Source organism: Nelumbo nucifera, chromosome 4 (assembly GCF_055504915.1).
Source record: "Nelumbo nucifera cultivar China Antique chromosome 4, China Antique-T2T, whole genome shotgun sequence".
NCBI lineage: Eukaryota > Viridiplantae > Streptophyta > Magnoliopsida > Proteales > Nelumbonaceae > Nelumbo > Nelumbo nucifera.
In genome coordinates this window covers 25162062-25184674 of record NC_142652.1, presented here as the reverse complement: position 1 = coordinate 25184674, position 22613 = coordinate 25162062, and the positions used below count along the sequence as shown (strand labels likewise).

General features: G+C 38.2%; 1 protein-coding gene across 13 annotated transcripts in view; it reads right to left on the bottom strand.

The window, feature by feature from the left end:
• The window catches only part of LOC104603035 (methionine aminopeptidase 1B, chloroplastic-like), a 37422-nt gene that overhangs the window by 2197 nt on the left and 12612 nt on the right, over window positions 1–22613 (bottom strand). For 11 of the 13 annotated variants that reach the window (XM_088904133.1, XM_088904139.1, XM_088904134.1 and 8 more), the window contains 6 exons: window positions 21538–21775; window positions 9291–9452; window positions 9153–9194; window positions 4297–4368; window positions 4061–4140; window positions 2328–3056 (listed from right to left, as the gene is read on the bottom strand). In XM_088904133.1, coding sequence (XP_088760259.1) covers window positions 2540–3056; window positions 4061–4140; window positions 4297–4368; window positions 9153–9194; window positions 9291–9452; window positions 21538–21775 — 1111 coding nt within the window. In that variant the 3' untranslated portion in view covers window positions 2328–2539. The other 2 variants (XM_010266948.3, XM_088904137.1) reach the window with 2 other exon arrangements.

Here is a 22613-nt window from a genome sequence, read left to right as displayed (position 1 = left end):
ATACAAACATCATTACCATGTATATGTACAGAAGTTGCAGGCAGCATATTATTCCATATTAAGTTGACCAAATGGCTGGAGCCAATCTTCATCCCTAATCTCCTACCCATGCTACATGACGGAGATTTGAGTTTACTTTTCTTTCTCCACTTCCAACCTTTTAATTGGCTTCCATGGATATGGTGTTGGCTTTACCACCTCCAACAAAACCAATGGTGAAAATTATTGTAGCAATTTCTGTTCTCTTAATTCAATTTATTTACTAGTACCTATACACCATTTAACAATAAAAGACAATTTATTTACTAGTATTCAATTATGCTAAGGGCGTGTGCATACTTTTACAGTCATTGCTGGAAGATGATTGTACTTGAAGAGAAATAAAAGCCCTGCTTCGCCTCATATCATAAAGTTTCCAGTTATTATAAACTTGAAAATGTACTCACCAATAGTAAATGTTTGGCCTTCAACCATGAACCCAGGTTTTTCATTGCCTGTCAAGCAATTCACAATCAAATTAAGAAGATAAGAAAGGCACTGACCAAATTAAAAACAGAAGAAACGTTTTTAACTTGGAAATTATTTAGTCAGTCATTGGTCTTGTAAAGGAATCTTTCTAAAGTAGCTTTATATTACTACTCATGAGTGTTATTTTAAAATTAGAAACTTATCCAATAAGTCCAATACGATGCAGGACAAAAACTAACTACATTTAGAATAATAAAGGCCTCCCTTTACAATGACCAAATTAGACTCAAAAACTAACCCAAAACAACTCCTAATTGCATTAGAACCAAGACAAACCAGTAGGTAACCTATAGGGACATTCAAATAAGAATTCTAACTACTAAATCTGGAAGTCAAAAGGGACAAGTGTAAAGAACCTATTCATTTATTTTACAACCACTAAGGGCACTGAGAGTTTCATCACTACTATTGGACACAACCAAAACCAAAATAATCTGGTAAAGTTATCATCTTTCAGTCAAATGGCCCATTTTTGGAGATAGATATGTACCCCTTGGTGTATCCACCATTATGTAAATTGCCATGGCATTTGAAAGTATGGGTGCCAATTGGACTGGATTTGGTCCAATCCGATCCAGTCCGATGTGAGTCCATTATAAATGGACCAGGTCCAATCCAATCCAATGAATAATCTGGACCAATTTGGACCGGTCCAATTCAATGTATGGACTGTCCAATCTGTTAAAATTCATTTTGATTTAGATTGGTTCCAACTCAAACCTGGTCCATTGACACATATATTCTTATCTTATATCAATGGACCAGATATTGGCTTAATCCAATCCAATCCAATATAAATTTGTTACGGATGGACCAGGTCCAATCCAATCTATTAAATATTTTGGACTGGATTGGTCCAATCCAATGTCTTGTTGGTCTGTCCAATCCGTCCAAATTGATTTTGGACTGGACGGGGTCCAATCCAAAACCAGTCCATTGACACCCTTACTTGAAAGAAAGGAAGAAAACAACCAATTCTTTATGAACTAAAGCAATTTTTGTGACAATCTTTGTGAAGGATACAACATCCTTCTATTTTAGCAATCTTTAAAACATGAAAGAAACTAACTTATCAAAAAAAAAAACATGAAAGAAACTAATCTTAATTTCAAGTATGATTTTAGCATTTTGGGGGATCAAATTGGGCAATCTAATTCACTGATGTACTTTTTCCTTCATAGATGCAGCCCTCCAATTTAGTCAGGGATGTGCAGTACAGTAAAAAGCATTATTCATCATAATCACCATCTAAGCCTTATCCCAACCATATGGGGTCGACTACATAAATTATGTTTCACAATTCCATTCTATTAAATGCTATATCCATTGTTAAATTATAAGCACATACTGTAAAAAAACATTATCATGGGAAATTTGGTTTACATGATAAATATATAATCAAAGAAGAAGATTTAGATGCACAACTCACAATAATACTGATTAAATTTGTTAGGAATCTTAGTGAGATAATTACCTTTTTCTTAGCTTGCCCAGAAAATAAATAGCATACTTTGGCATTTATCTTAGGGCCATTTATTTTCCTTTCCTTATTTAAAATAATATAAACTGGTTCATTAGGTTACATTCTACTGTGAAGAAATCAAAGATTGATCAAAATGTATTTTCTACAAATATAATAAGTTATGCCAAGTGAAGAGAATAATGTAAAAGAAATGATAATAAGCTATTACTTACGGTAATGTAATATAATTGGTTCAGAGTGAAAGACTGTCCCTATGCCATGCCCAACAAATCTCTTCACCACATTATATCCAAAATTTTCGGCATGTTCACTGAGATAGTATGGTGTTAACAAAGTCAATCAGGATTCTCAAAAAATATTCCAACCCAAACTAAATATGCAAAACAACAGGAAGAGTTGGCAATAGATGGCATTATATATTTTTTTGATCATTAAATATATATTTTATTGAAATTCAGATTGTAACGAGTTTATACAACTTGGTGATGGGATTGTTGATCCCCTTTAATCACTCTATTCTACCCCTCATTACAGTGCAGCCCAAAATAGTTGCTGTCTCAATGCCCCCTGTTTTGCTAATCCATCAGCTAGTCCATTTGCACTTCTTCGGACCCATTTAAATTCAGCCTCAACCTTCTTTGCAATCTTCTCCACCTCCCTAATCATACGTTTAAACGTCCATGGGGTATGGCTGCTATTTGTTGCCCATGAAATTACTACTTTTGAGTCCCCTTCCACTTCAACATGTCTGCATCCTAGTTGTTTGGCTAGCTTTAACCCTTGTAGTAGTGCCAATAGTTCAGCCTTCAGCGAGTTTTCGTTGCCAATCCGTCCTGAGAACATACCCAATATCCTCCTGTCAGAGTTTCTTAATACTCTTCCAATTCTTGAGATGCCTGGATTTCCATAGGAGCCATCAAAATTCAGTTTTACTTTATTGCCTTCTGGTGGTTTCCACTCCAGCCTTGCTTTATCTCTTACTCTCAAAGATTGTGCTACTTCGGGCCATGTTCTTAGAATGTCTGCGACGGAAAAGACTTGAAAGCTGTCCAAGGGTTTTACCCAATAGATGGCATTATATCCTAAAGAATGGCTAATAACTGTTGGCATGAAGTCAATTTAATGATTAAATGAGGAGCATGTCAGTATGAAGTCAACTTAATATATCAGAAAGTAATAATTGCAGGCCAGATGGTACATTTCGTGGGGGTCATATGTCATAACTTACAGCTGGAACCAAATTCCATCTTCAGACTCTAAAACCAATCACTGATTCTTTTTCACCAAATGAAACGTTTCCTTTTCTAATTGCACATAAAGGAAAAGTTACATGTAGTAATAAAGGTACAATTCTTTGGTCAGGCATATACACTATTAAAGTGACTGAATACTAAAAAATGTAACTCACCATGGCCACATGGACAGTCTAATGTCTAAATGCCAGACCTGAAATAAATTAACTCAGTGACTGAGAACGATGCCAAGCCACATCATAGACATCCATAGTACATTTCAAAAAATAAACTCTCCCCCTCTAATTGGAAATCTTGCACGTACTACATTCTTCCCAGCAATATTTTCATGTACATCTTATAAAACAAGAAAATGGAGCATTCCCCAATCCAAGGTGGTAGTGGGCTGGCTACAAAATCTGGAATCTATAGTGTGGTGTTTTAAGAATGAAATTAAAAAATTCAACTGCATAACAAGAAGCTTGACAGTGAGAATACAATGGGTGGGGAGATCAGCAAACTCTATGGCTAATGGTCTTGCAAAGCAAGGGGTAAATAGGGAAAGTTTGTATTGGGCTCAATTGTAGACTGAATCTGTTTTCTATCTTTTGTCTTTCTTCCTACTGTTAGGAGAGGACACAGCTCGTGCCTCTCCACGGGAAGCTTGTAACTGCATTAGTTTTTTATTAATGAAATTTATCCTTCTTATTTATCAAAAAAAAAATCTGACATACAATTAACATAACTGATATACTAGTAAATTTCTTGATGTCAGTGTAACTACAAAAGAAAAATTAGAAAAGATTAAGCAACTTACCTGATCCTCTTTCCAATTTTCTTAAAGCTAGCACCATCTTTGCATACAGATATAGCCCTCTCCAAGCATTCTTCAGTGACCTAATATACAAGAAAATAATGAATTGGGACCCAGGTAGGAAAACAATGATAATGATGATGATAGATTGACAATAATAGCAGTATGTGTCATGTGCAAGTCTAGGACTAGTAGTAGCAGCAGCAGCAGTGTTTCTAAAGTTAGCAATGCAATTATACCTTCACAAGGCGTTTTGTAGCATCATTAACATTCCCACAAAGAAATGTCTTTGAAGTATCACCATGATAACCCTAAAATTGAAAGTAATCCAATCACATAATAAAGAGAAATATCAGTCATCAAAAATAAATGATAAGAAATAGGAAATGCTATAGATATTGTAAATTATGAAGATAAGAAGTGAACTACAAAATTTTGCAACTCATCAGCCTGTGAGGCATTTACATTATGTCCACTAAAAATTGAAAAGAAAATATACATATTTAGTTAAACCAGTCTGCCTTGATTCTTGTTTTTCTTTGATTGTGAAAACAATATTATTGAATCATGTCAAAATTGTTCCAGCTTGTGGACTCAATGGAATTCTTTCATTAGTTTTGATATTGGCAATATAGCTTATGCCTTTTCTTCCTATTTTATATATATACACTTCAAGGTGCAACCCCCCCCAAACACACACACATATCTATACACTTCAAGGTGCAAAAAACAAAAGGAGAAAAAAAAAAGATTCAACATAAGGACAGGGAGGGGTTAATGAGCAAAGCTGTAGAAAAGTGCTTTGCTGCTTCTTAGAATTCAAAAGTTGTACTTTTGGAATAAATTGTGTTGCCTAAATGTTTTCTTCTAATTCTTTGGGCATATGTGAGTTCTGTATCCTCTTTTTAATTCTAGGTGCAGTATTTGGATCCTCTGTTACAAAGATTAGGGGGAGATTTTAATGCCATCAGATTATCTCATGACAAGAAGGGTGGTTCCATACTGCAGGTACAAGGGGTTTTGCCTTGTTTATCAATCATCATGATCTGATTGATCCCCCCTTTCTGGGACTGCATACACCTGGACAAATAACCAATCATATCCCACACTTGTCAAATTTGATCTTGCCAGAATGGGAAGAACACTTGGGCTGAGAGGAATAGTAGAATTTTCTGTAATAAAGCTAAAAGTCCTGAAGATATCATTCAGAGAGCTGTGGGAAAGCTGATTTCTTGGATATCTGTATCTGAGGAATTCAAAAGTCTAAATTTGTCTTCTTTTTCTTGCTCTAATTTCTGGTGGAGAGTGTAACTGCTGTGGTTTTCAGGCTGTCCTTCTGGGTCTGAACCCAGCTTGTATGTTTTTTTGAGCTGAATAAAATTACTTTACCTTTTCCAAAAAAAAAAAAAAAGAATGGGAAGAACACTCCCCAGCCACTCATCAAGAAGCCCTGTGCAGGCCTCTATCTGACCACTTGTCCACTCCCATCTGCTCCTGGTCAAAGGTTGTATTTTTCACGCCCCTAGGTTCTTCCTATTTCAAGAATTAATGACTAAGAGAAGATGGTTTCGTTCACAAGGTCTGGGATTGGTGGAATTCCTGTGAGGTTGTGGGTACAGGACCTCGTGGCCAAGAAACTCCAATTCATTAAGAGAAAGATTAAGAACTAGGGGCACTGAAGGTTCAATGCAGACAGAGACAGCTTATCATTGATAAATGCGGTCTGTAGGGCTGCAAGTCAAGATATAACAGTCTCTGCCACTAGCAAGTCAATCTAGAAGAGCACTTACAAGGTTCTGCCACATTTCCTAGAAGGCATCTCCCTTAAGGTGGGAAACCGTGTCAGGTTAAGGTTCTTGCACAACTGCTGGTGTGGGAAAAGGCCTTTGGGTTTCCCCTCCCTATTTAGCACGCAGAAAACAAAAACATGGAAACGGTTGATATGTCATCCTGGCAGAATTCCTTTGGTGGATGGTCACCTAAATTCAGATGAAATCCCTATTATTGGGAGATTGGGCACCTGGCAGAGATGCTCAGCCTCCAAAATCACCATATTGACCCATACACTGAAGATAGAAGAATTTGGAAATGGGAGAAATCTGGGCCTTTTTCAGTCAATTCCATTGTCCATCACTTACATCATCCAACTCTACAAACTTCCTCCACAATATTTTCCTGGCCATTAAAATAACTTCTAAGGCAGCATTTCTTGTATGGATAGCTTTGCTTGGCAAGTGTCTAACCAAGGATAAGCTCATCAGAAGAGATCTTTCTATTCCTTCTACAAGCTACTCTTTCTTCAACCACCAATCTGCTGATCAACTCTTTCTGCAACCACCAATCTGCTGATCAACTCTTTCTGCACTACTAATCTTAACAGAAAAAATCCAGGCCCATTACTTAACCACCTTTCAGGTGAACTGGGTCTTCCCTCAAACCATCTTGATCTTGGAAGCTTCAACCTGCTGGCACATTGAGGGCACAAGTAGAAAAGGCAGAATGGTCTGCCGGTAGATTTCTGCTACTGTAATGTTGACAGTGCGGATAGAAAGAAATACCCAGATTTTCATGAACAAATAATCCCAACCTGATGAAGTCTGCTAAGATCATTTCTTGGGCCAGCTCAAATAACATAACTCAGACATGTAATTCTTGTAACTGCTATACTTTATCTTTTCTTTTTGCAAGCATAGAGATATGTATAGTCACTTACCGTATAAGTGTATAGGGAATTTTCCCTCATATTTCCATAGAAATACAATTATACTTTGTTCTTTCTGAAAAAGATTAAGGAGGCATTTTTCTGGCATTTCTGTAGGCTAATAATCTTTTCAGACCTAAATTGGCTCAACCAGTCAGACCATTTGAATCAGAATCCATTAGACTTTGTGGGTTCAGTAAACCACCATCAACCCAGATGAACCATTGAAAATCTGGGTTTTAGCAACACAGGCAGTTATCAGTAACCCATCCAGGTCATTGCTTTAATGTAGTTCCAGAAATAACAGTGAAGAGACTTGAACTTGCATCATATTTCTTGAAAGAAATGATATACATAATCACTGATCTACAACACTATTTGTGTTCTATGTTGTTTATCTAATATCTGTAATATTATAAGTTTTAACTAATATCTGTATTGACTTAAATATGCATATTCTTTATTAGAAAAAGTCAATTTGCAAGACTCAAACCTCAACTAATGCATGAAAACGAGAGTAGCCATCAAACCCTGACATGCACAGATGTCATTGGATCAACCTATTGGTCAAACATTTGACTCATAACCCAGTTGCCTTACTGGGGTTGTGAATAATCCAGGCCCCGAATTTTATCAAAAATATAATAATAATGCAGGCCCCAAAACACTGCATTGTATATGCCATCCTCCCAGGCTGGATAGGTCTAGGGTGTTTAGGAAGTTGAATTTTTTGTACTAAAGATTAAGCACTCTTTTGAATCAGGTTATTTCTTGTCTATTGTTTTTTACTATGTAGAGGCCATTGCTGGGTAAATTGGCATTTATTATATAATTAATACTTTAAAAACTTACATGATGATGAATTAATGTTTTAAAAAGTATATGAAGCTTATGCCTCAAGGCAAGGCAAGGCTCAAGGAAAACACCTCAAGACCCAACTCTGGGGCTTACATCACACATTTAGATGTCTTCTTTATGTGTTTGTATATGTAAATGTGCATACTACCTACATGTGACACTGTATGTGCTTATACCTATGTTTTTAACATATTTTAAGCCATTTTGAGGTATTATTTAACATTTAAGATTTCTTAAAAATTATTAAATGGTTCAGAAAGCACCTAAAATTCTTAAATTGTTGTTTCTGTGATCATTTATTAGGTGTTTTTCCTATGTAAAAACATACTTATGCATATTTCTGAACTTCTCATTTTAATTTGATATTTTTATTTAAAATGTGGTAGATCAAGGGTTATGCCTGAAAGATTTAAAGGTCCTAGCACCTTGCCTCACATCCCTGTGTTCTTAAATGTTGTATATAATCAATTTTATCTCTGTTACCTATAAAAGATGATAAAGATATCATTTTTGTTGGTGCAAATGTATTGTAGATTACAGTTAATGCACATAGGCTAAAAGGAAAATTTTGTAAACCAATTAGGAAGTCAGAAATGTTCAATGTTGTATGAGCTGATTGTTGGGCAGTTGAGAAACAAAATGTCCAGAAATCAGTGTGAAAGAAATGCAAATGTTAAGATGGATTAGTGGAAAACTAGAAAGGATAAGATCAGAAATGATTTATTTAAAGGAAACCAGGAGTGGCTCCAATAGAAAATAAAATGAGGAAAAGTAGATTAAGATGGCCTCTTCATGTCTAAATTGGTTTGGTCACATGCAGAGAAGACCATTCACAACATAAGTGAGAAATGATCTATTACAAGTTGAAGGGTCTAGAAGAGATAGGGGCAGGCCAAAAAGGACACGGATTGAAGTAGTGAGAAATGATTTAAGGGCCCATAACTTAAAACTGGATATAGCAGTGAACAGAGAGGAATGGTGGAACAGGATTCGTGTAGCCAACACCATATGGTTGGGACAAGTCTTAGTTGAGCTGAGTTAGTACATTAGAATGAAAACAGAAAAATATAATTTTGGCCATTAGAATGTCATATATATATATATATATGCTTCTGCCTACTTTCTTAACTAAAAGTCATTTATAGTAGTGTTGCAATCAACAATGTTTTTATAATTTTATGAAATATCAATCATGAATTGATATAGTTTCCCTGCTAAGTTTCTTAATATGTGCCATATTGATATGTTTCCAATGAAATCTGAAGTATCATTCCAACTTGGAAGTGATAAAAACATCCATTAAAATCAAAATTTAAGGCCATGAAGAGACAAAAAGGTGAGCATCCATTCAACTAACTCAGAGAATCAAACATATTATTATCATAGATGTTGCCAAAATAGATGTAATGATGTATTTCATATTAAGTGTTTTATAGTAAATAATAGAACACTGGTAAATAACTGAATGATGAAAGACAAAAACCAGTAGAAGCATATGTGATTAAACTGAAACAAAGGAACTATTTATGAACATACATTCAAGAAGACAGTAACATCGATGTTTATTATATCACCATCCTGCACAAGAGATTATCATCAGTGTAAAAAACAAGACCTTCAACTCTAAGGTTTGCTGTATAAAGCATCGCAGATTCAGCACCAAGTAAACAAAACCTGTAGCTGGCGTGAATCAGGTATTCCATGGCACATGCACTCATTAACTGATGTGCATACACTTTTTGGAAATCCTCCATAGCCAAGAGGTGAAGGATAAGCACCAGCATCAATGATCATCTTGTGCACTGCTTTGTCAATTTCGTTTGTTGTTACGGATGGCTGATAAAGGCATACAGATGCAATGTAACAGATCCTTTTTAAGCAAAGTCATGTCATGTAAGACAACCATGACATGTAAGGGAAAAAGTATTGAAATAAACAATTTAAACAAGAAGACCAAAATCATATTTAGTTGAGAAAACATTCAGTTAAAGGAATCTGCTTGATCCAAATACTTATGCATGTCTATATGTATATATACTTCCTATCACTTCAAAGAATAAAATGATTAACAAAGAAACGAGTGCAAAATGCTTAAAACTTTTTCAACATTGGTGTTGGACCAGATATCTGTTCCCAGAAAAATATTTAAGGTCTCTTATGCAAAAAACTTCTACCATGTTGGGAAAATACTCTGATTTCTAGGGATAAAAAGAATATAATCAGATTAAGGATGCACCTAAAAGGAAATCACAGATTGTGTATATTAAACCATCCATTCCCTTCTTTAACTCAAAAGAAATACATAAAATATATATATCATTCTGGCATGGACAAGCTTCAATACATCTCAGGTCTTCCCACCTTAATCCTGGCTAAGTTCTCTACTAATGAGTTAGACAACCACAGGATCCACCTGAACAAGCAATCCACCTTGAAGCCAAAGTAGAAGCCTCTATAATGTTATCCCTCAGTGGTCATGTGTCCAAATGGCCACATCTTATTTGACCATTCAGCACTTGAGAATCACCCTCATTCTCCAACCTAGTGATAGAATCTTATTATGGTTTATGGGTAGTTACAAATTTACAATAGATTCCTGGTCCTGAATACGCCATAACAATGATTCCCTCCAAAAGCTTGCCAAGATATTACCAGATCCAAACCTTCTATTATTTTCATCATTACTACAATTACAGCAGCAATACTAATAGGCAGTTGGGTCAGAGGTCCAACCTAATCTATTATTTTTAGGAAGTTTTAGAACTATGGATCCTTGGAAGTTATTTTGTTCTTAAGTGTGTAAAAGAAATTGCAGACAATGGATATGGATCCATCTGGATTCGGATCATTTTGTATCTGGATCCATCCAGCTTGTTCTTACTATGAATTACATCAAACCCCAGTTGATTTGGATCTCCATGATGAGCAAAGTGACCCCAAATACCTTTTTTTTTTGTGTAGGGGATCCACCCCTATTTTCACTTGTACACAGCATATAATACAAATGTACCTTATCTTTTTTAATCTAAATTGATATATACATTAAACTAAGAAACTAAACTATCACATAGTCTTATCCTACTACTCCCAAATCTATCCTCCCATATCAATTGACACATATCTACTAGAGGATTAGCATAAGTACCTCTCGCAGTTTGATATATAGCTCTATTGGCTAAATAGTCAGCACAGGCATTTGCTTTTCAGTCACCCACTGAGTGCATACCTAGTTGATTTGGTTTCCATGAATTAGCATAGTGACAACACTTTCTTGCATTGTTATGGGCCCACGAATAGGATCTCGTCACGGGTCGGTTAACGGGGAAACTTCTTGTTTTCCCTTGTTTCTCCCTTTTCTCGAGGAGCCTATCTTTAGCGCCTTAATGGTGATTTGTTAAAGAGATCACCAACTCTCCGCTGCTCTTTCTTGACTAAAATATCGATAATTTCATTGAATAACATCTGCTCCTTTAAATAGGAGATTACAAGAAGATAAGAGTCCTTCTTTAGGAAGACATCCTAACAACATTTAGCCTAGAGATAAGATAGAAACACTGAATTTAGCTAAGAGATAAGATAGGAACAGATAAGATAAGAACATTGAATCTAGCTAACAGATAAGATAGGAACACTGAATCTAGCTGAGAGATAAGATAGGGACACTGTATCTAGCTAACAGATAAGGTAGGAACACTGAATCTTGCGCCCATTACTGTTGCTGTCTGCAGCTGTATGTCTTCCCAATAAAAGCATCCACAACATTACTCCCCTCCTGGACTAAGAGCTTCTCAAGCTCGACAGGATAGGTGTCTTGAAACACAGTCAAAGGAATCCAGGATAGGTGGAATGATTTTGCCCTCTAGGATCGGGTTCCAATGAAGAGGGTTCATCCTCATCTTCCTCTTGTTCCACCAGGAGGCAGAAAAGTCTCTTGCACTTGTGCCCTGCTGAGTAAAGTTCATCACAATTAAAACATTGTCCCCTCGCCCTGCGTTCTGCCATCTCAGCCCTGGACAAGTGCTTAATAGGGGGTGCAACAACGCTGCTTCCCACACTGGATGTCAATCCGGAATTGTTGCTCGTCTGTGGTTTCTGTTCTTGGCTGGCTGCTGAAGATGGAGCCATTCCGAGTGGTTTCGGGGCTGCCCATGTTGTTTGAGGCTGCCCGATACTGATACTTCCGCGATTGAGTTGCAATTTGCGTTCAAAAGCGCGAGCCAAATTCATAGCAGTAATCAGATTGGGGGGATTTTGCATCTCCACATCCACCCTCAAAGTTTCCGCTAACCCTGCAGTGAACATGTCAATCCGTTGGTCTGGTCGTACCGAAGATGCTCTTGTAAAGAGGGTCTGAAACTGGCGCTGATACTCAACCACAGTTCCAGTCTGTTTGAGGTTGATTAGTTCGCCTAATGGATTGCTTGTTAATGGGGGCCCGAATCTGAGAAGGCAGTAGGATTTGAATTGGGTCCAACTGAGCCCAGGTTCCTCCTGCTCCAATATATAAAACCAGAGATGCGCCTCCTCTGTCATGTGGAATGCGGCTAAGCCTACCTTGTCCCTGTCCTCTGTCTGTTGGTTGCGGAAGAACTGCTCACATCTGTACAGCCATCCCAAAGGATCTCCAGTTCCATTATAGGAAGGAAATTCCAGCCTGTTGTATTTGGGAACGATTGCGGTTCCCTAGGCAACGACCTGCTGCTCGCCAGACGATTCTGCCATGTCTGGTCGGCGGCCGTCTGTGGTTGCAGCCCCTTCCGAACTCTTTTCCTTGCTGGAAAAATATAACTCCATCAAGCACCTCAATTCTCGGACGTCGTCCTTGATCTCGCGCACCTCCTTGTTGTTTTCCACGAGTTTGTGCTCCAGATCATTAACCCTAGTCTTCAATTGCTCAAAGTCACCCATGATGCCTTGCTCTAATACCAAATTGTTATGGGCCCGTGAATAGGACCTCGTCACGGGTTGGTTAACGAGGAAAACTTCTTGTTTTCCCTTGTTTCTCCCTTTTCTCGAGGAACCTATCTTTAGCGCCTTAATGGTGATTTGTTAAAGAGACCACCAACTCTCCTCTGCTCTTTCTTGACTGAAATATCGATAATTTCATTGAATAACATCTGCTCCTTTAAATAGAAGATTACAAGAAGATAAGAGTCCTTCTTTAGGAAAACATCCTAACAACATTTATCTCTAAATGATAATGCTACTACCTAATTAATAGGAACACTGAATTTAGCCTAGAGATAAGATAGAAACACTGAATTTAGCTAAGAGATAAGATAGGAACAGATAAGATAAGAACACTGAATCTAGCTAACAGATAAGATAGGAACACTGAATCTAGCTGAGAGATAAGATAGGGACACTGTATCTAGCTAACAGATAAGGTAGGAACACTGAATCTTGCGCCCATTACTGTTGTTGTTTGCGGCTGTATGTCTTCCCAATAAAAGCATCCACAACAAACCCTACAAAATGTAAGACAAATTCTAACAATCAAGAGTAAAACCAAATTACCCAACGAATGATTGCCTTTTCTCCTAACCGAAATGACATAAAAAAAAAACCCTCTAACAAATGGAAAAATAGAGGCTACCATAAAGGTCTCCTAGCTTACTATGAGAACTAAGAACTGCTAAGCTAGCCTAATATGTGTTGTGTGCATTCACATGGTCTACAATCATACCAAGACAAGTTAGAAATATCAACATAGCCTAGCATGTTAACCGATTGGTTCAAGTGTAAAATCAAATCACCCAATGTGTGCATGCCTGGATGATTTGGTTTTGATGAATTAACATGGTGACAGCACTTTCTTGCAACCTTACAATAAAACACAGAAATTCTAACAATTGATTATAAAATAAATTACCCAGTGAGTGATTGCCTTCTTTCCTAACCCAAATGACACAAAAAGTTAAAAACAACCCACTAACATATGGAAAAAATAGAAGCTACCTCCAAGGCCTACTACTATGACAATCAAAAATCACTAAGGTGGCCTAATGTGTGTTGTGTTAGCTCACATGGACTATTATCTTACCAAGAGTCCAAGACAAATTAGTAATATCGAGCTAGCCTAACATGTTAAGTGTTTGGTTCAGGTGAAAAATTAAATCCCAATGAGTGCATACCTGGTTGATTTGGTTTCCATGAGTTAACATGGTGACAACACTTTCTTGCAATCCTACAAAATATAATAGGGAAATTCTAACAATCAAGGGTAAAACCAAATTACCCAATGACTGATTGCCTTTTCTCCCAACCCAAATGACATAAAAACAGTCCTCTAACATAAGGAAAAGTAAAGGCTACCTCTAAGGTCTCCTACCTTACTATGAGAATTAAGAACTACTAAGCTAGCCTAATGTGTTGTGTGTGCTCACATGGTCTACGATCATACCAAGACAAGTTAGAAATATCAACATAGCCTAACATGTTAGTGATTGGTTCAAGTGAAAATTTCAAAGACTATTGGTTCAAGCTAGAAATATCAACATAATACTTTTGTATAAAATACTATTGTACAGAGGACCATACTTGTATATTTTTTCTCAGTTAATATAAGTTTATACTTTACTTTTCTCAAAAAAAAAAATCACCCAATGCGTGCATTTCTGGATGATTTGGTTTTGATGAATTAATATGGTGACAGCACTTTCTTGCAACCCTACAATAGAACACAGAAATTCTAACAATCAATTGTAAAACCAAATTACCCAGGGAGTGATTGCCTTTTCTCCTAACCCTAATGACATAAAAACAACCCACTAACATATGGAGAAATTGAGGCTACCTCCAAGGTCTACTACCTTACTATGACAATCAAAAACCGCTATGGTGGCCTAATGTGTGTTCTGTGTGTTCACATGGACTACTAGTACTATCTTGCCAAGACAAGTTAGTAATATCGGGCTAGCCTGGCATGTTAAGCGATTGGTTCAGGTGAAAAATCAAATCACCCAATGAGTGCATGCCTGGTTGATTTGGTTTCCATGAGTTAACATGGTGACAACACTTTCTTGCAACCCTACAAAATATAAGACAGAAATTCTAATGATCCAGGGTAATACCAAATTACCCAATGAGTGATTGCCTTTTCTCCTAACCTAACAAAAACAACCCTCTAACAAATGGAAAACTGGAGGCTACCTCCAAGGTCTCCTACCTTACTATGAGAATTAAGAACTGCTAAGCTAGCCTAATATGTTTTGTGTGAGCTCACATGGTCTACAATCACACCAAGACAAGTTAGAAATATCAATACCTAACAATGTTAAGCAATTGGTTCAAGTGAAAAATCAAATTACCTAATGTGTGCATGGCTGGATTATTTGGTTTCGATGAATTAACATGGTGACAACACTTTGTTGCAACCCTACAATGAAACATGGAAATTCTAACAATCAATTGTAAAACCAAGTTACCCAGTTAGTGATAATCATGTAGAAACATCCTACCTAGCTGATGGGTTCGAATACTATGAAGGTTTTATTCATGTATAATGCTGATCACCTCCATCAAGGAACTCCTTAATGACTTCATTTATTGGATTTAACCGGTCCTAAGTTCCTAACCTCTGGCTACTTTGGCACAAGTGGCCGCTCTCAGGTCTCATGACAGCTGAAACTAAAAAAAAAAACATAGAAGAATAATCCATATCCAGGAATCAATCCTTTTGTCGTATTGATACTGCTCTAATTTCTTCCAACTTGAACACAAATATTTTCTTCCAATATACTCCAAGTGAGCCCTTTCACACAATTCATCAAAAAGAATCTAAAGAATACAGAATCTCAAGGTAAAGTTACCAAAACTATCTCAATCTCCATCTGTTTTGTCTTTCTTTGTTTTTGATCATTAACAATCAGAAGTGTTTTTAATAATGAAAGAAGATGCACCTGCTATGAAGAGAATCTAATAGAAGTGAAGATAAATAGTTAGAACACAAGACAGCAAATAGCTGAACAAACCAAAAACATACACAGTAGATGTTCCCAATCTCCATCTGTCAACAATTCCATTCCCATCCATGCCCAATGTTGAGTGGCCCGGTTTGTTTTGTTGAGTGGCCCGGTTTGTCTTTAGTTTGCTTTTATTTAATTAGGAAGTTGTTGGGCCTTAGGCCCATTAGTTTTTATTTTTTAAAGTTGTGACTATTCAGTTTTAGTAGCCGCCCTACTAAGGGCATCTTTGTAATATCTCATCTTTAAGTTAAATATAAATATAATGAGGAGCTGGCGGCTAGGATTAAGTTTCTCATAATCCTAGTTGACCTCCTACTCTTCTCTTCTCCTTCCCTCTCCACTGCTGAAATCTTCATCTTCCTCCTCTTTCTTTCACAAGAAGCTTGACCGAATCAGCAAATAGTGATCCCTACTTGGTATCAGAGCAGGTTGAAGGTTCTTGAAGTTGTTCTCTCATGCAGCCCTAGATCGGCCGATTGCATGGTGATTTAAGAGGCTGATCGAAGCTCTCAGGTAAGCCCAGTTTTTGGATTTTCTTGATGGATCTGTGTGCCCTGTAGCTGGTCTAGGGTTTCTCATCAGAATTAGGAAAAACTGGAGAAAGGGGAAGAGTCCTATTTTTGCTGGATTCTTCAATTTTGACCTAGGAAGAGGCACCCTAGCTTTTTAGGGTTCCTTGGAGTTTTTTGTAAGGGGCGATTTAAGTCCCACGTGGTTTGGAGGCTTCTAGAGAGGGCGGTTGTCTTTTCTCTCTCTTCTCTCATCCCACAGAAAAGGAATCTTTTGTGAAAAGAAAGCTTAGGACACCAAGAAAGTGTTGTTGGTTCCAAAAGGTGTCTTGTTTGATCTTGCTGCAATTTTTAGTTATTTTCTTTACCTTTTTTGAGAAGCATGGAGGGGCACAGAGTTGAAAATATGCCCGGGAGTGAAATGAGACCAGTGGGAGAGGGTGTTGGAGACCCCTTCGGGGCTGGAACCATTATTACAGTTAGGTTGGATGGTGCAAACTACTTGGAATGGTCACAATCTGCAAAGATGGCCATTGGGGCTCGTGGGAAATTAGGTTATATCACTGGTGAAGAGGTGAAACCCAAAACTAGCAACTCCCGGTGGGTGCAGGAAAATTATATGGTGATGACTTGGTTGTGTAATTCCATGTTGCCACATATAAGTAAAAATTTCTTATGGGCAAATACTGCTAAGGAGATATGGGATGGGGTTGCAGAAACCTATTCACAAAGGGAGAATGTTGCTAGGGCTTATCAACTGAGAAATCAGATTATTGCTACAAGGCAGGGAGATAGATCTGTTGCAGCCTATTTTTCAGCCCTTAAGACCCTGTGGCAGGAGATTAACCATTTGGAGACCTTTGCTTGGGAAACCACCAAGGATGCAACTACCTATCAGAGACATTTAGAGAAGTATAGGGTGTTTGAATTCCTTGCTGGCCTTAACCCTAAGTATGATATTGCACGACAGCATCTTCTTTCCAGGGATAGTGTCACTCTCTCCCAAGCATATGCTTTTGTGTCAGGGGAGGAGCGCAGGAGGAATGTGATGATGAAAACCCAAATTTCTGATCAGTTTGTCATGGTAAGTGTTGTGAAACCTAAACAAAGTGGCAGTAAAATCAAGAAGGAAGACAAAAGAGACTTGGTTTGTGACTACTGTAAGAAGCCTAAACATACAAGAGATACTTGTTGGAAGCTTCACCCACATTTCGTGCCGACTAGAGTGAAAAATAAGAAGGGAAATGCGCACATGGTAGTTATTGGTGACACTCCGGCCCCTCCTACTACAGCTGCTTTGGAGTCTGTTGCAGCTGCTGCAATAAGGGCCGAACTTGAGAGGTATGGGCTACTTCTGAACCAACGGGATACAGCTACTTTCAGTTCAGCCGCAAGCGGACAACAAGGTACAGGTGGCACTGGTGGAGCTCACTCTACCTCCTTTGCTCACACAGGTAGTTCACACGTCACTGCAAATTATGTTTCCACTTCAGGTAAGGAGGGATCTGGAGCCTCAAAGCACATGACCCATAGCTCCACTATTTTTTCCTCTTACCAGCTCTGTTTTGGCAGAGATAGGGTGTCCACAGCTGATGGATCCCATGTTCCTATTGCTGGGAAGGGATCTGTCAAGATTAATAATTCTATTTGTTTACCCTATGTCCTTCATGTTCCCAGATTGAGCACTAATTTGTTATCTGTTAGTAGTTTGACTAAGAATCTAAACTGCTCAGTAATTTTTTCTCCTGAATGTTGTATTTTGCAGGATATGAATTCAAAGAGGACGATTGAGAGTGGTCGTGAAGTGAATGGAATCTACCTCCTGGATGTTCTTCTCCCTCACCAGAGTCATCATGTTAGCAAGGACAGTAAGTCAAGATCTGTGAGTCAGATTATGCTTTGGCATAATCGTTTGGGTCATTTATCTTTTTCTTCTTTGAGTTCTTTGTTTCCAAAACTTTTTGAGTCTGTTAGTCTGTCAAGTCTGGAGTGTGAAGGTTGTCAACTTGGAAAGCATTGTAGACATTCTTTTAAACCTAGTAATAAAAGATGTTCTTCTTCTTTTGATGTTATTCATTCGGATGTGTGGGGCCCTTACCATGTTCCTTCTATGGGAGGCTATCGCTATTTTCTCCTATTTGTGGATGATTTCTCTCAATACTCTTGGATTTACCTGATGAAATCCCGCGATGAAGTACCATCCTTGGTGAGGCAATTTCATCAGATGGTACTAACACAGTTTGGAACAAGAATAAAGGTGTTCAGATCTGACAATGCTAGGGAATATTTTGAAAGACATCTTGCCTCGTATTTGTTAGAATATGGTGTTGTCCATCAGAGCAGTTGCTCCTACAGTCCACAACAGAACAGTGTTGCAGAAAGGAAGAACAGACACATTATTGAGACTACAAGAAGCATGATGATCACATCTACAATTCCAGTTCGGTTTTGGAGTGATGCAGTTCTCACATTAGTATATCTGATTAATAGGGTGTCTTCTCGTATACTTGGATTCAGCACTCCATTCAGCCTTCTTTTTCCTTAGGGGGAGATGTTTCATATTCCTCTCATGGTGTTTGGGTGTGTCTGCTTTGCACACATCCTTGACCCTCACCGTTCGAAGCTTGATCCCAAGGCAAAGAAGTGTCTTCCTTGGATATGCAGCGAATTAGAAAGGGTATTGCTGCTATGATCCAGTCTCTGGGAACCGATATGTTACCATGGATGTCACCTTTTTTGAATCCACGTACTTCTTCTCACAGAATCCTTCTCAGGGGGAGTGTTTTGGGGAAGTAAGTCAGCAATCTATCCCTCTCCCAGTTCCAGTCCCTGTGTCACCTCATGTGCTTGACCACCACCCGATGGCACCTACCTTGCCACCTCCTTTGCATTCTGTTTCTCAGCATTACTCACGACAGAGACTTCACAAGGCGGTTGATTCCACTACAGCAGGAACTCACACCACTTCTTGTCGATCCCTTGGAGACTCCAGATTTGGCTGATATGGATTCAGGTATTCCTCTTGATCCTGCTACTATTTCAGTTCCCATTGATCCTACTAACTCTGTTACAGATAACCTTGATCTCCCTATTGCTCTTAGAAAAGGGAAGAGAAAGTGTACTGCTCATTGTATTTCACAGTACTTATCATACAGTGGACTTTCTCCTTCCTATCGTGCTTTTCTCTCTTCTCTTGATTCAATGTCTATACCTAAGGGTGTTAGTGAGGCTCTCTCCAAACCTGAGTGGAAGACAGTTATGCAGGAAGAGATGGACGCTTTGATTAAGAATCAGACATGGGACATTGTGGACCTACCAGAAGGCAAGGAGACAGTTGGATGCAGATGGGTTTACACAGTAAAATATAAGGCAGATAGAAGTATAGAGAGGTATAAGGCAAGACTTGTCGCAAAAAGGTACACACAAACCTATGGCATTGACTATTTAGAGACCTTTGCGCCAGTTGCAAAGATGACCTCCGTTCGGATACTCCTTTCCCTTGCTGCCTCATACTCTTGGCCCTTGTTTCAACTGGATGTGAAGAATGCTCTCCTAAATGGGGATCTGCAAGAAGTATATATGGATCTTCCTGCTGGTTTTTACAATGATACTCAAAAGGGAAAGATATGCAGGCTTAAGAAGTCACTATATGGCTTGAAACAATATCCCAGAGCATGGTTTGACAGATTCAAAAAGGCCTTGATTGATTTTGGCTACACTCAAACTCAATCCGAACACACTTTGTTTGTGAAGTGCAGGGGATCTTTGGTGTCAGTCCTAATTGTTTATGTAGATGATATTGTTGTCATTGGGAATGATCTCAGTGAGATTGATAGTCTGAAGAGGAACCTACATAAGGAATTCGAAATTAAGGATCTTGGAGAACTGAGATACTTCTTAGGCATTGAAGTTGCAAAATCAAAACATGAAATTTTTATCTCTCAAAGGAAGTATGTCTTGGACCTTCTTCGAGAGACAGGGAAGCTTAGAACAAAGGCAATTAGCACCCCTATTGATCAGAACCATAAAATCAGTGCAACAGAAGGTGAACTAGTAAAGGACATTGGGAGATATCAGAGACTTGTGGGTCGGCTGCTATACTTGTGTATGACAAGACCAGACATCTCCTATGCAGTGAGTGTAGTAAGTCAATACATGCATGCCCCACGAGTCCAGCATTGGGAGGCAGTTGACAGGATCCTTGCTTATCTGAAGGGACACCCAGGCAGAGGCATATTGTTTACTGATCATGGACAGTTGAAACTAGAGGGTTATACAGATGCCAATTGGACAAGATGCCTTGATGACAGGAGATCAACTTCAGGAATGTGCACCCTAGTTGGGGGTAACCTAGTCTCATGGAAGAGTAAGAAACAAACAGTGGTGGCAAGATCAAGTGTTGAAGTTGAATACAGGGCCATGGCGCATGGAGTTTCAGAACTTCTCTGGATCCGTTCTCTGTTAGAAGAAATTGGTGTACAGGCAGAAAAACCCATGATACTATATTGTGATAACCAGGCAGCAATTAACATTGCCCATAACCCAGTCCAGCATGACCGAACTAAGCACATTGAAGTGGATAGACATTTTATCAGAGAAAGGGTAACTTCTGGAGAAGTCTGTCTTCCATACGTTGCTTCTAATCTACAGCTCGCTGATGTTCTCACAAAGGGTGTTGCAAAGAACAAGCTGGAGCATGATCTACGCAAGTTGGGAATGTGTGACATTTACTCCCAACTTGAGGGGGAGTGTTGAGTGGCCCGGTTTGTTTTGTTGAGTGGCTCGGTTTGTCTTTAGTTTGTGTTTATTTAATTAAGAAGTTGTTGGGCCTTAGGCCCATTAGTTTTTATTTTTTAAAGTTGTGACTATTCAGTTTTAGTAGCCGCCCTACTAAGGGCATCTTTGTAATATCTCATCTTTAAGTTAAATATAAATATAATGAGGGGCTGGCGGCTAGGGTTAAGTTTCTCATAATCCTAGTTGACCTCCTACTCTTTTCTTCTCCTTCCCTCTCCACTGCTGAAATCTTCATCTTCCTCCTCTTTCTTTCACAAGAAGCTTGACCGAATCAGCAAATAGTGATCTCTACTCCCAACTTAGAGATCCAAGCGCACTAGTGATGTGGGAGTCTATGCTCCACTCTACAATTAATATGCACATTACCCTGATGTTTGTGAATTCATAGGAACAACTTATGGATGACACGAGTATGATGATACAATGCGGAGATAATCAAGAGATCGGGATTTTTTATCAATTAGAGATTGGCATATTTAATATCATAGCAATGGATTCAATTGAATGTGTATCTTGATAATGAAAATGATTTAACTGTATCATTACACATTTTAATAATAAGAACTTTATTTATGAAGAGTACAAAACTTAAAGGTAAAGCATAGAGAACAGTAATCTGATAAAAAATAATTAGTTTTCAAATCTCACCCTGACCAATGTGCCTGCATAGTCTAGGACACGAGCAGCAAGCTCACATGCAGTCCTCATGTGGGCAATGCCCCCAGAGTCATGAATCTGAGCTTCACTGGACAGTTCAGGTAACAAAGTTGTAGTTACATATGGTGGCTTTGGAATGTGATCTGGAACTGAAAGAGGTGCTGAGACCTTTCCCCGCCTTAAAGGTGGTATTCTCCTAAAAGGTTTTGTTGTTCGAAGTTCACGTTCTCTGTAAATGATTGGACAATGATGGCAAAAGTAAACATAAGAAATCACTTAATGATAACATGACCTTCATAATAAAACAGAACAAACTAATGAGAACCAGACAATGAGTAAAAAGTAGCATAAGAAGTGATTTAATGAGAATGTCTATTGACCAAGACACCGCAAAGCTCATGTGTTTAGCCTATGCCTTTACTTGGTCAGACACTTTTTGTAGTATGTTGATGATACACCAAGCTGAACATAGAAAAAGAATATTAGAGCTTAGCCCTCCAAGACATGAAAATGTTTTAGCAAGAGACAAAAAAGAGTTTCTGATTGCAGTAGGTCCACGTTAATATAAGGATGTTTGAGCACTATTTGGTTGTATTGGTTATGGATGAGTAAATTAGACATTGATATAAGGAGCTTTTGTGGTGTATGTTGTTTTCTAATGAAAAGAATCTTGAATGTAGAAGTTAAAAATATGGTTGAAACTATAGAGAGATGCACTAAAATCCTGGATGCAGCCCACTATAACTGATCGGATCTTCACATTTCACAGTAAATGAATATGTTGATGATTACATAGATTGGTCATTTTTTGGAGTGGGCAATGCAAAATTGTGGATTTGGTGAGAAATGGATGAGATGGATTTGGGGAGAAATGGAGGAGATGGATTAGGGGCTGCATTCAACCATGCCATCATTCAGTGATGGTAAATGGAAGAGTGAAAGGATTTTTTTAGCAAAGAGAGGACTCAGGTAAGGAGACACACTATCCCTCTTCTCGTTTTACCTTAATAGTGGTTGTATTTAGCTAGTTAATACCCCTAGTTGATTCTCTAGGCATCATTAAGGGT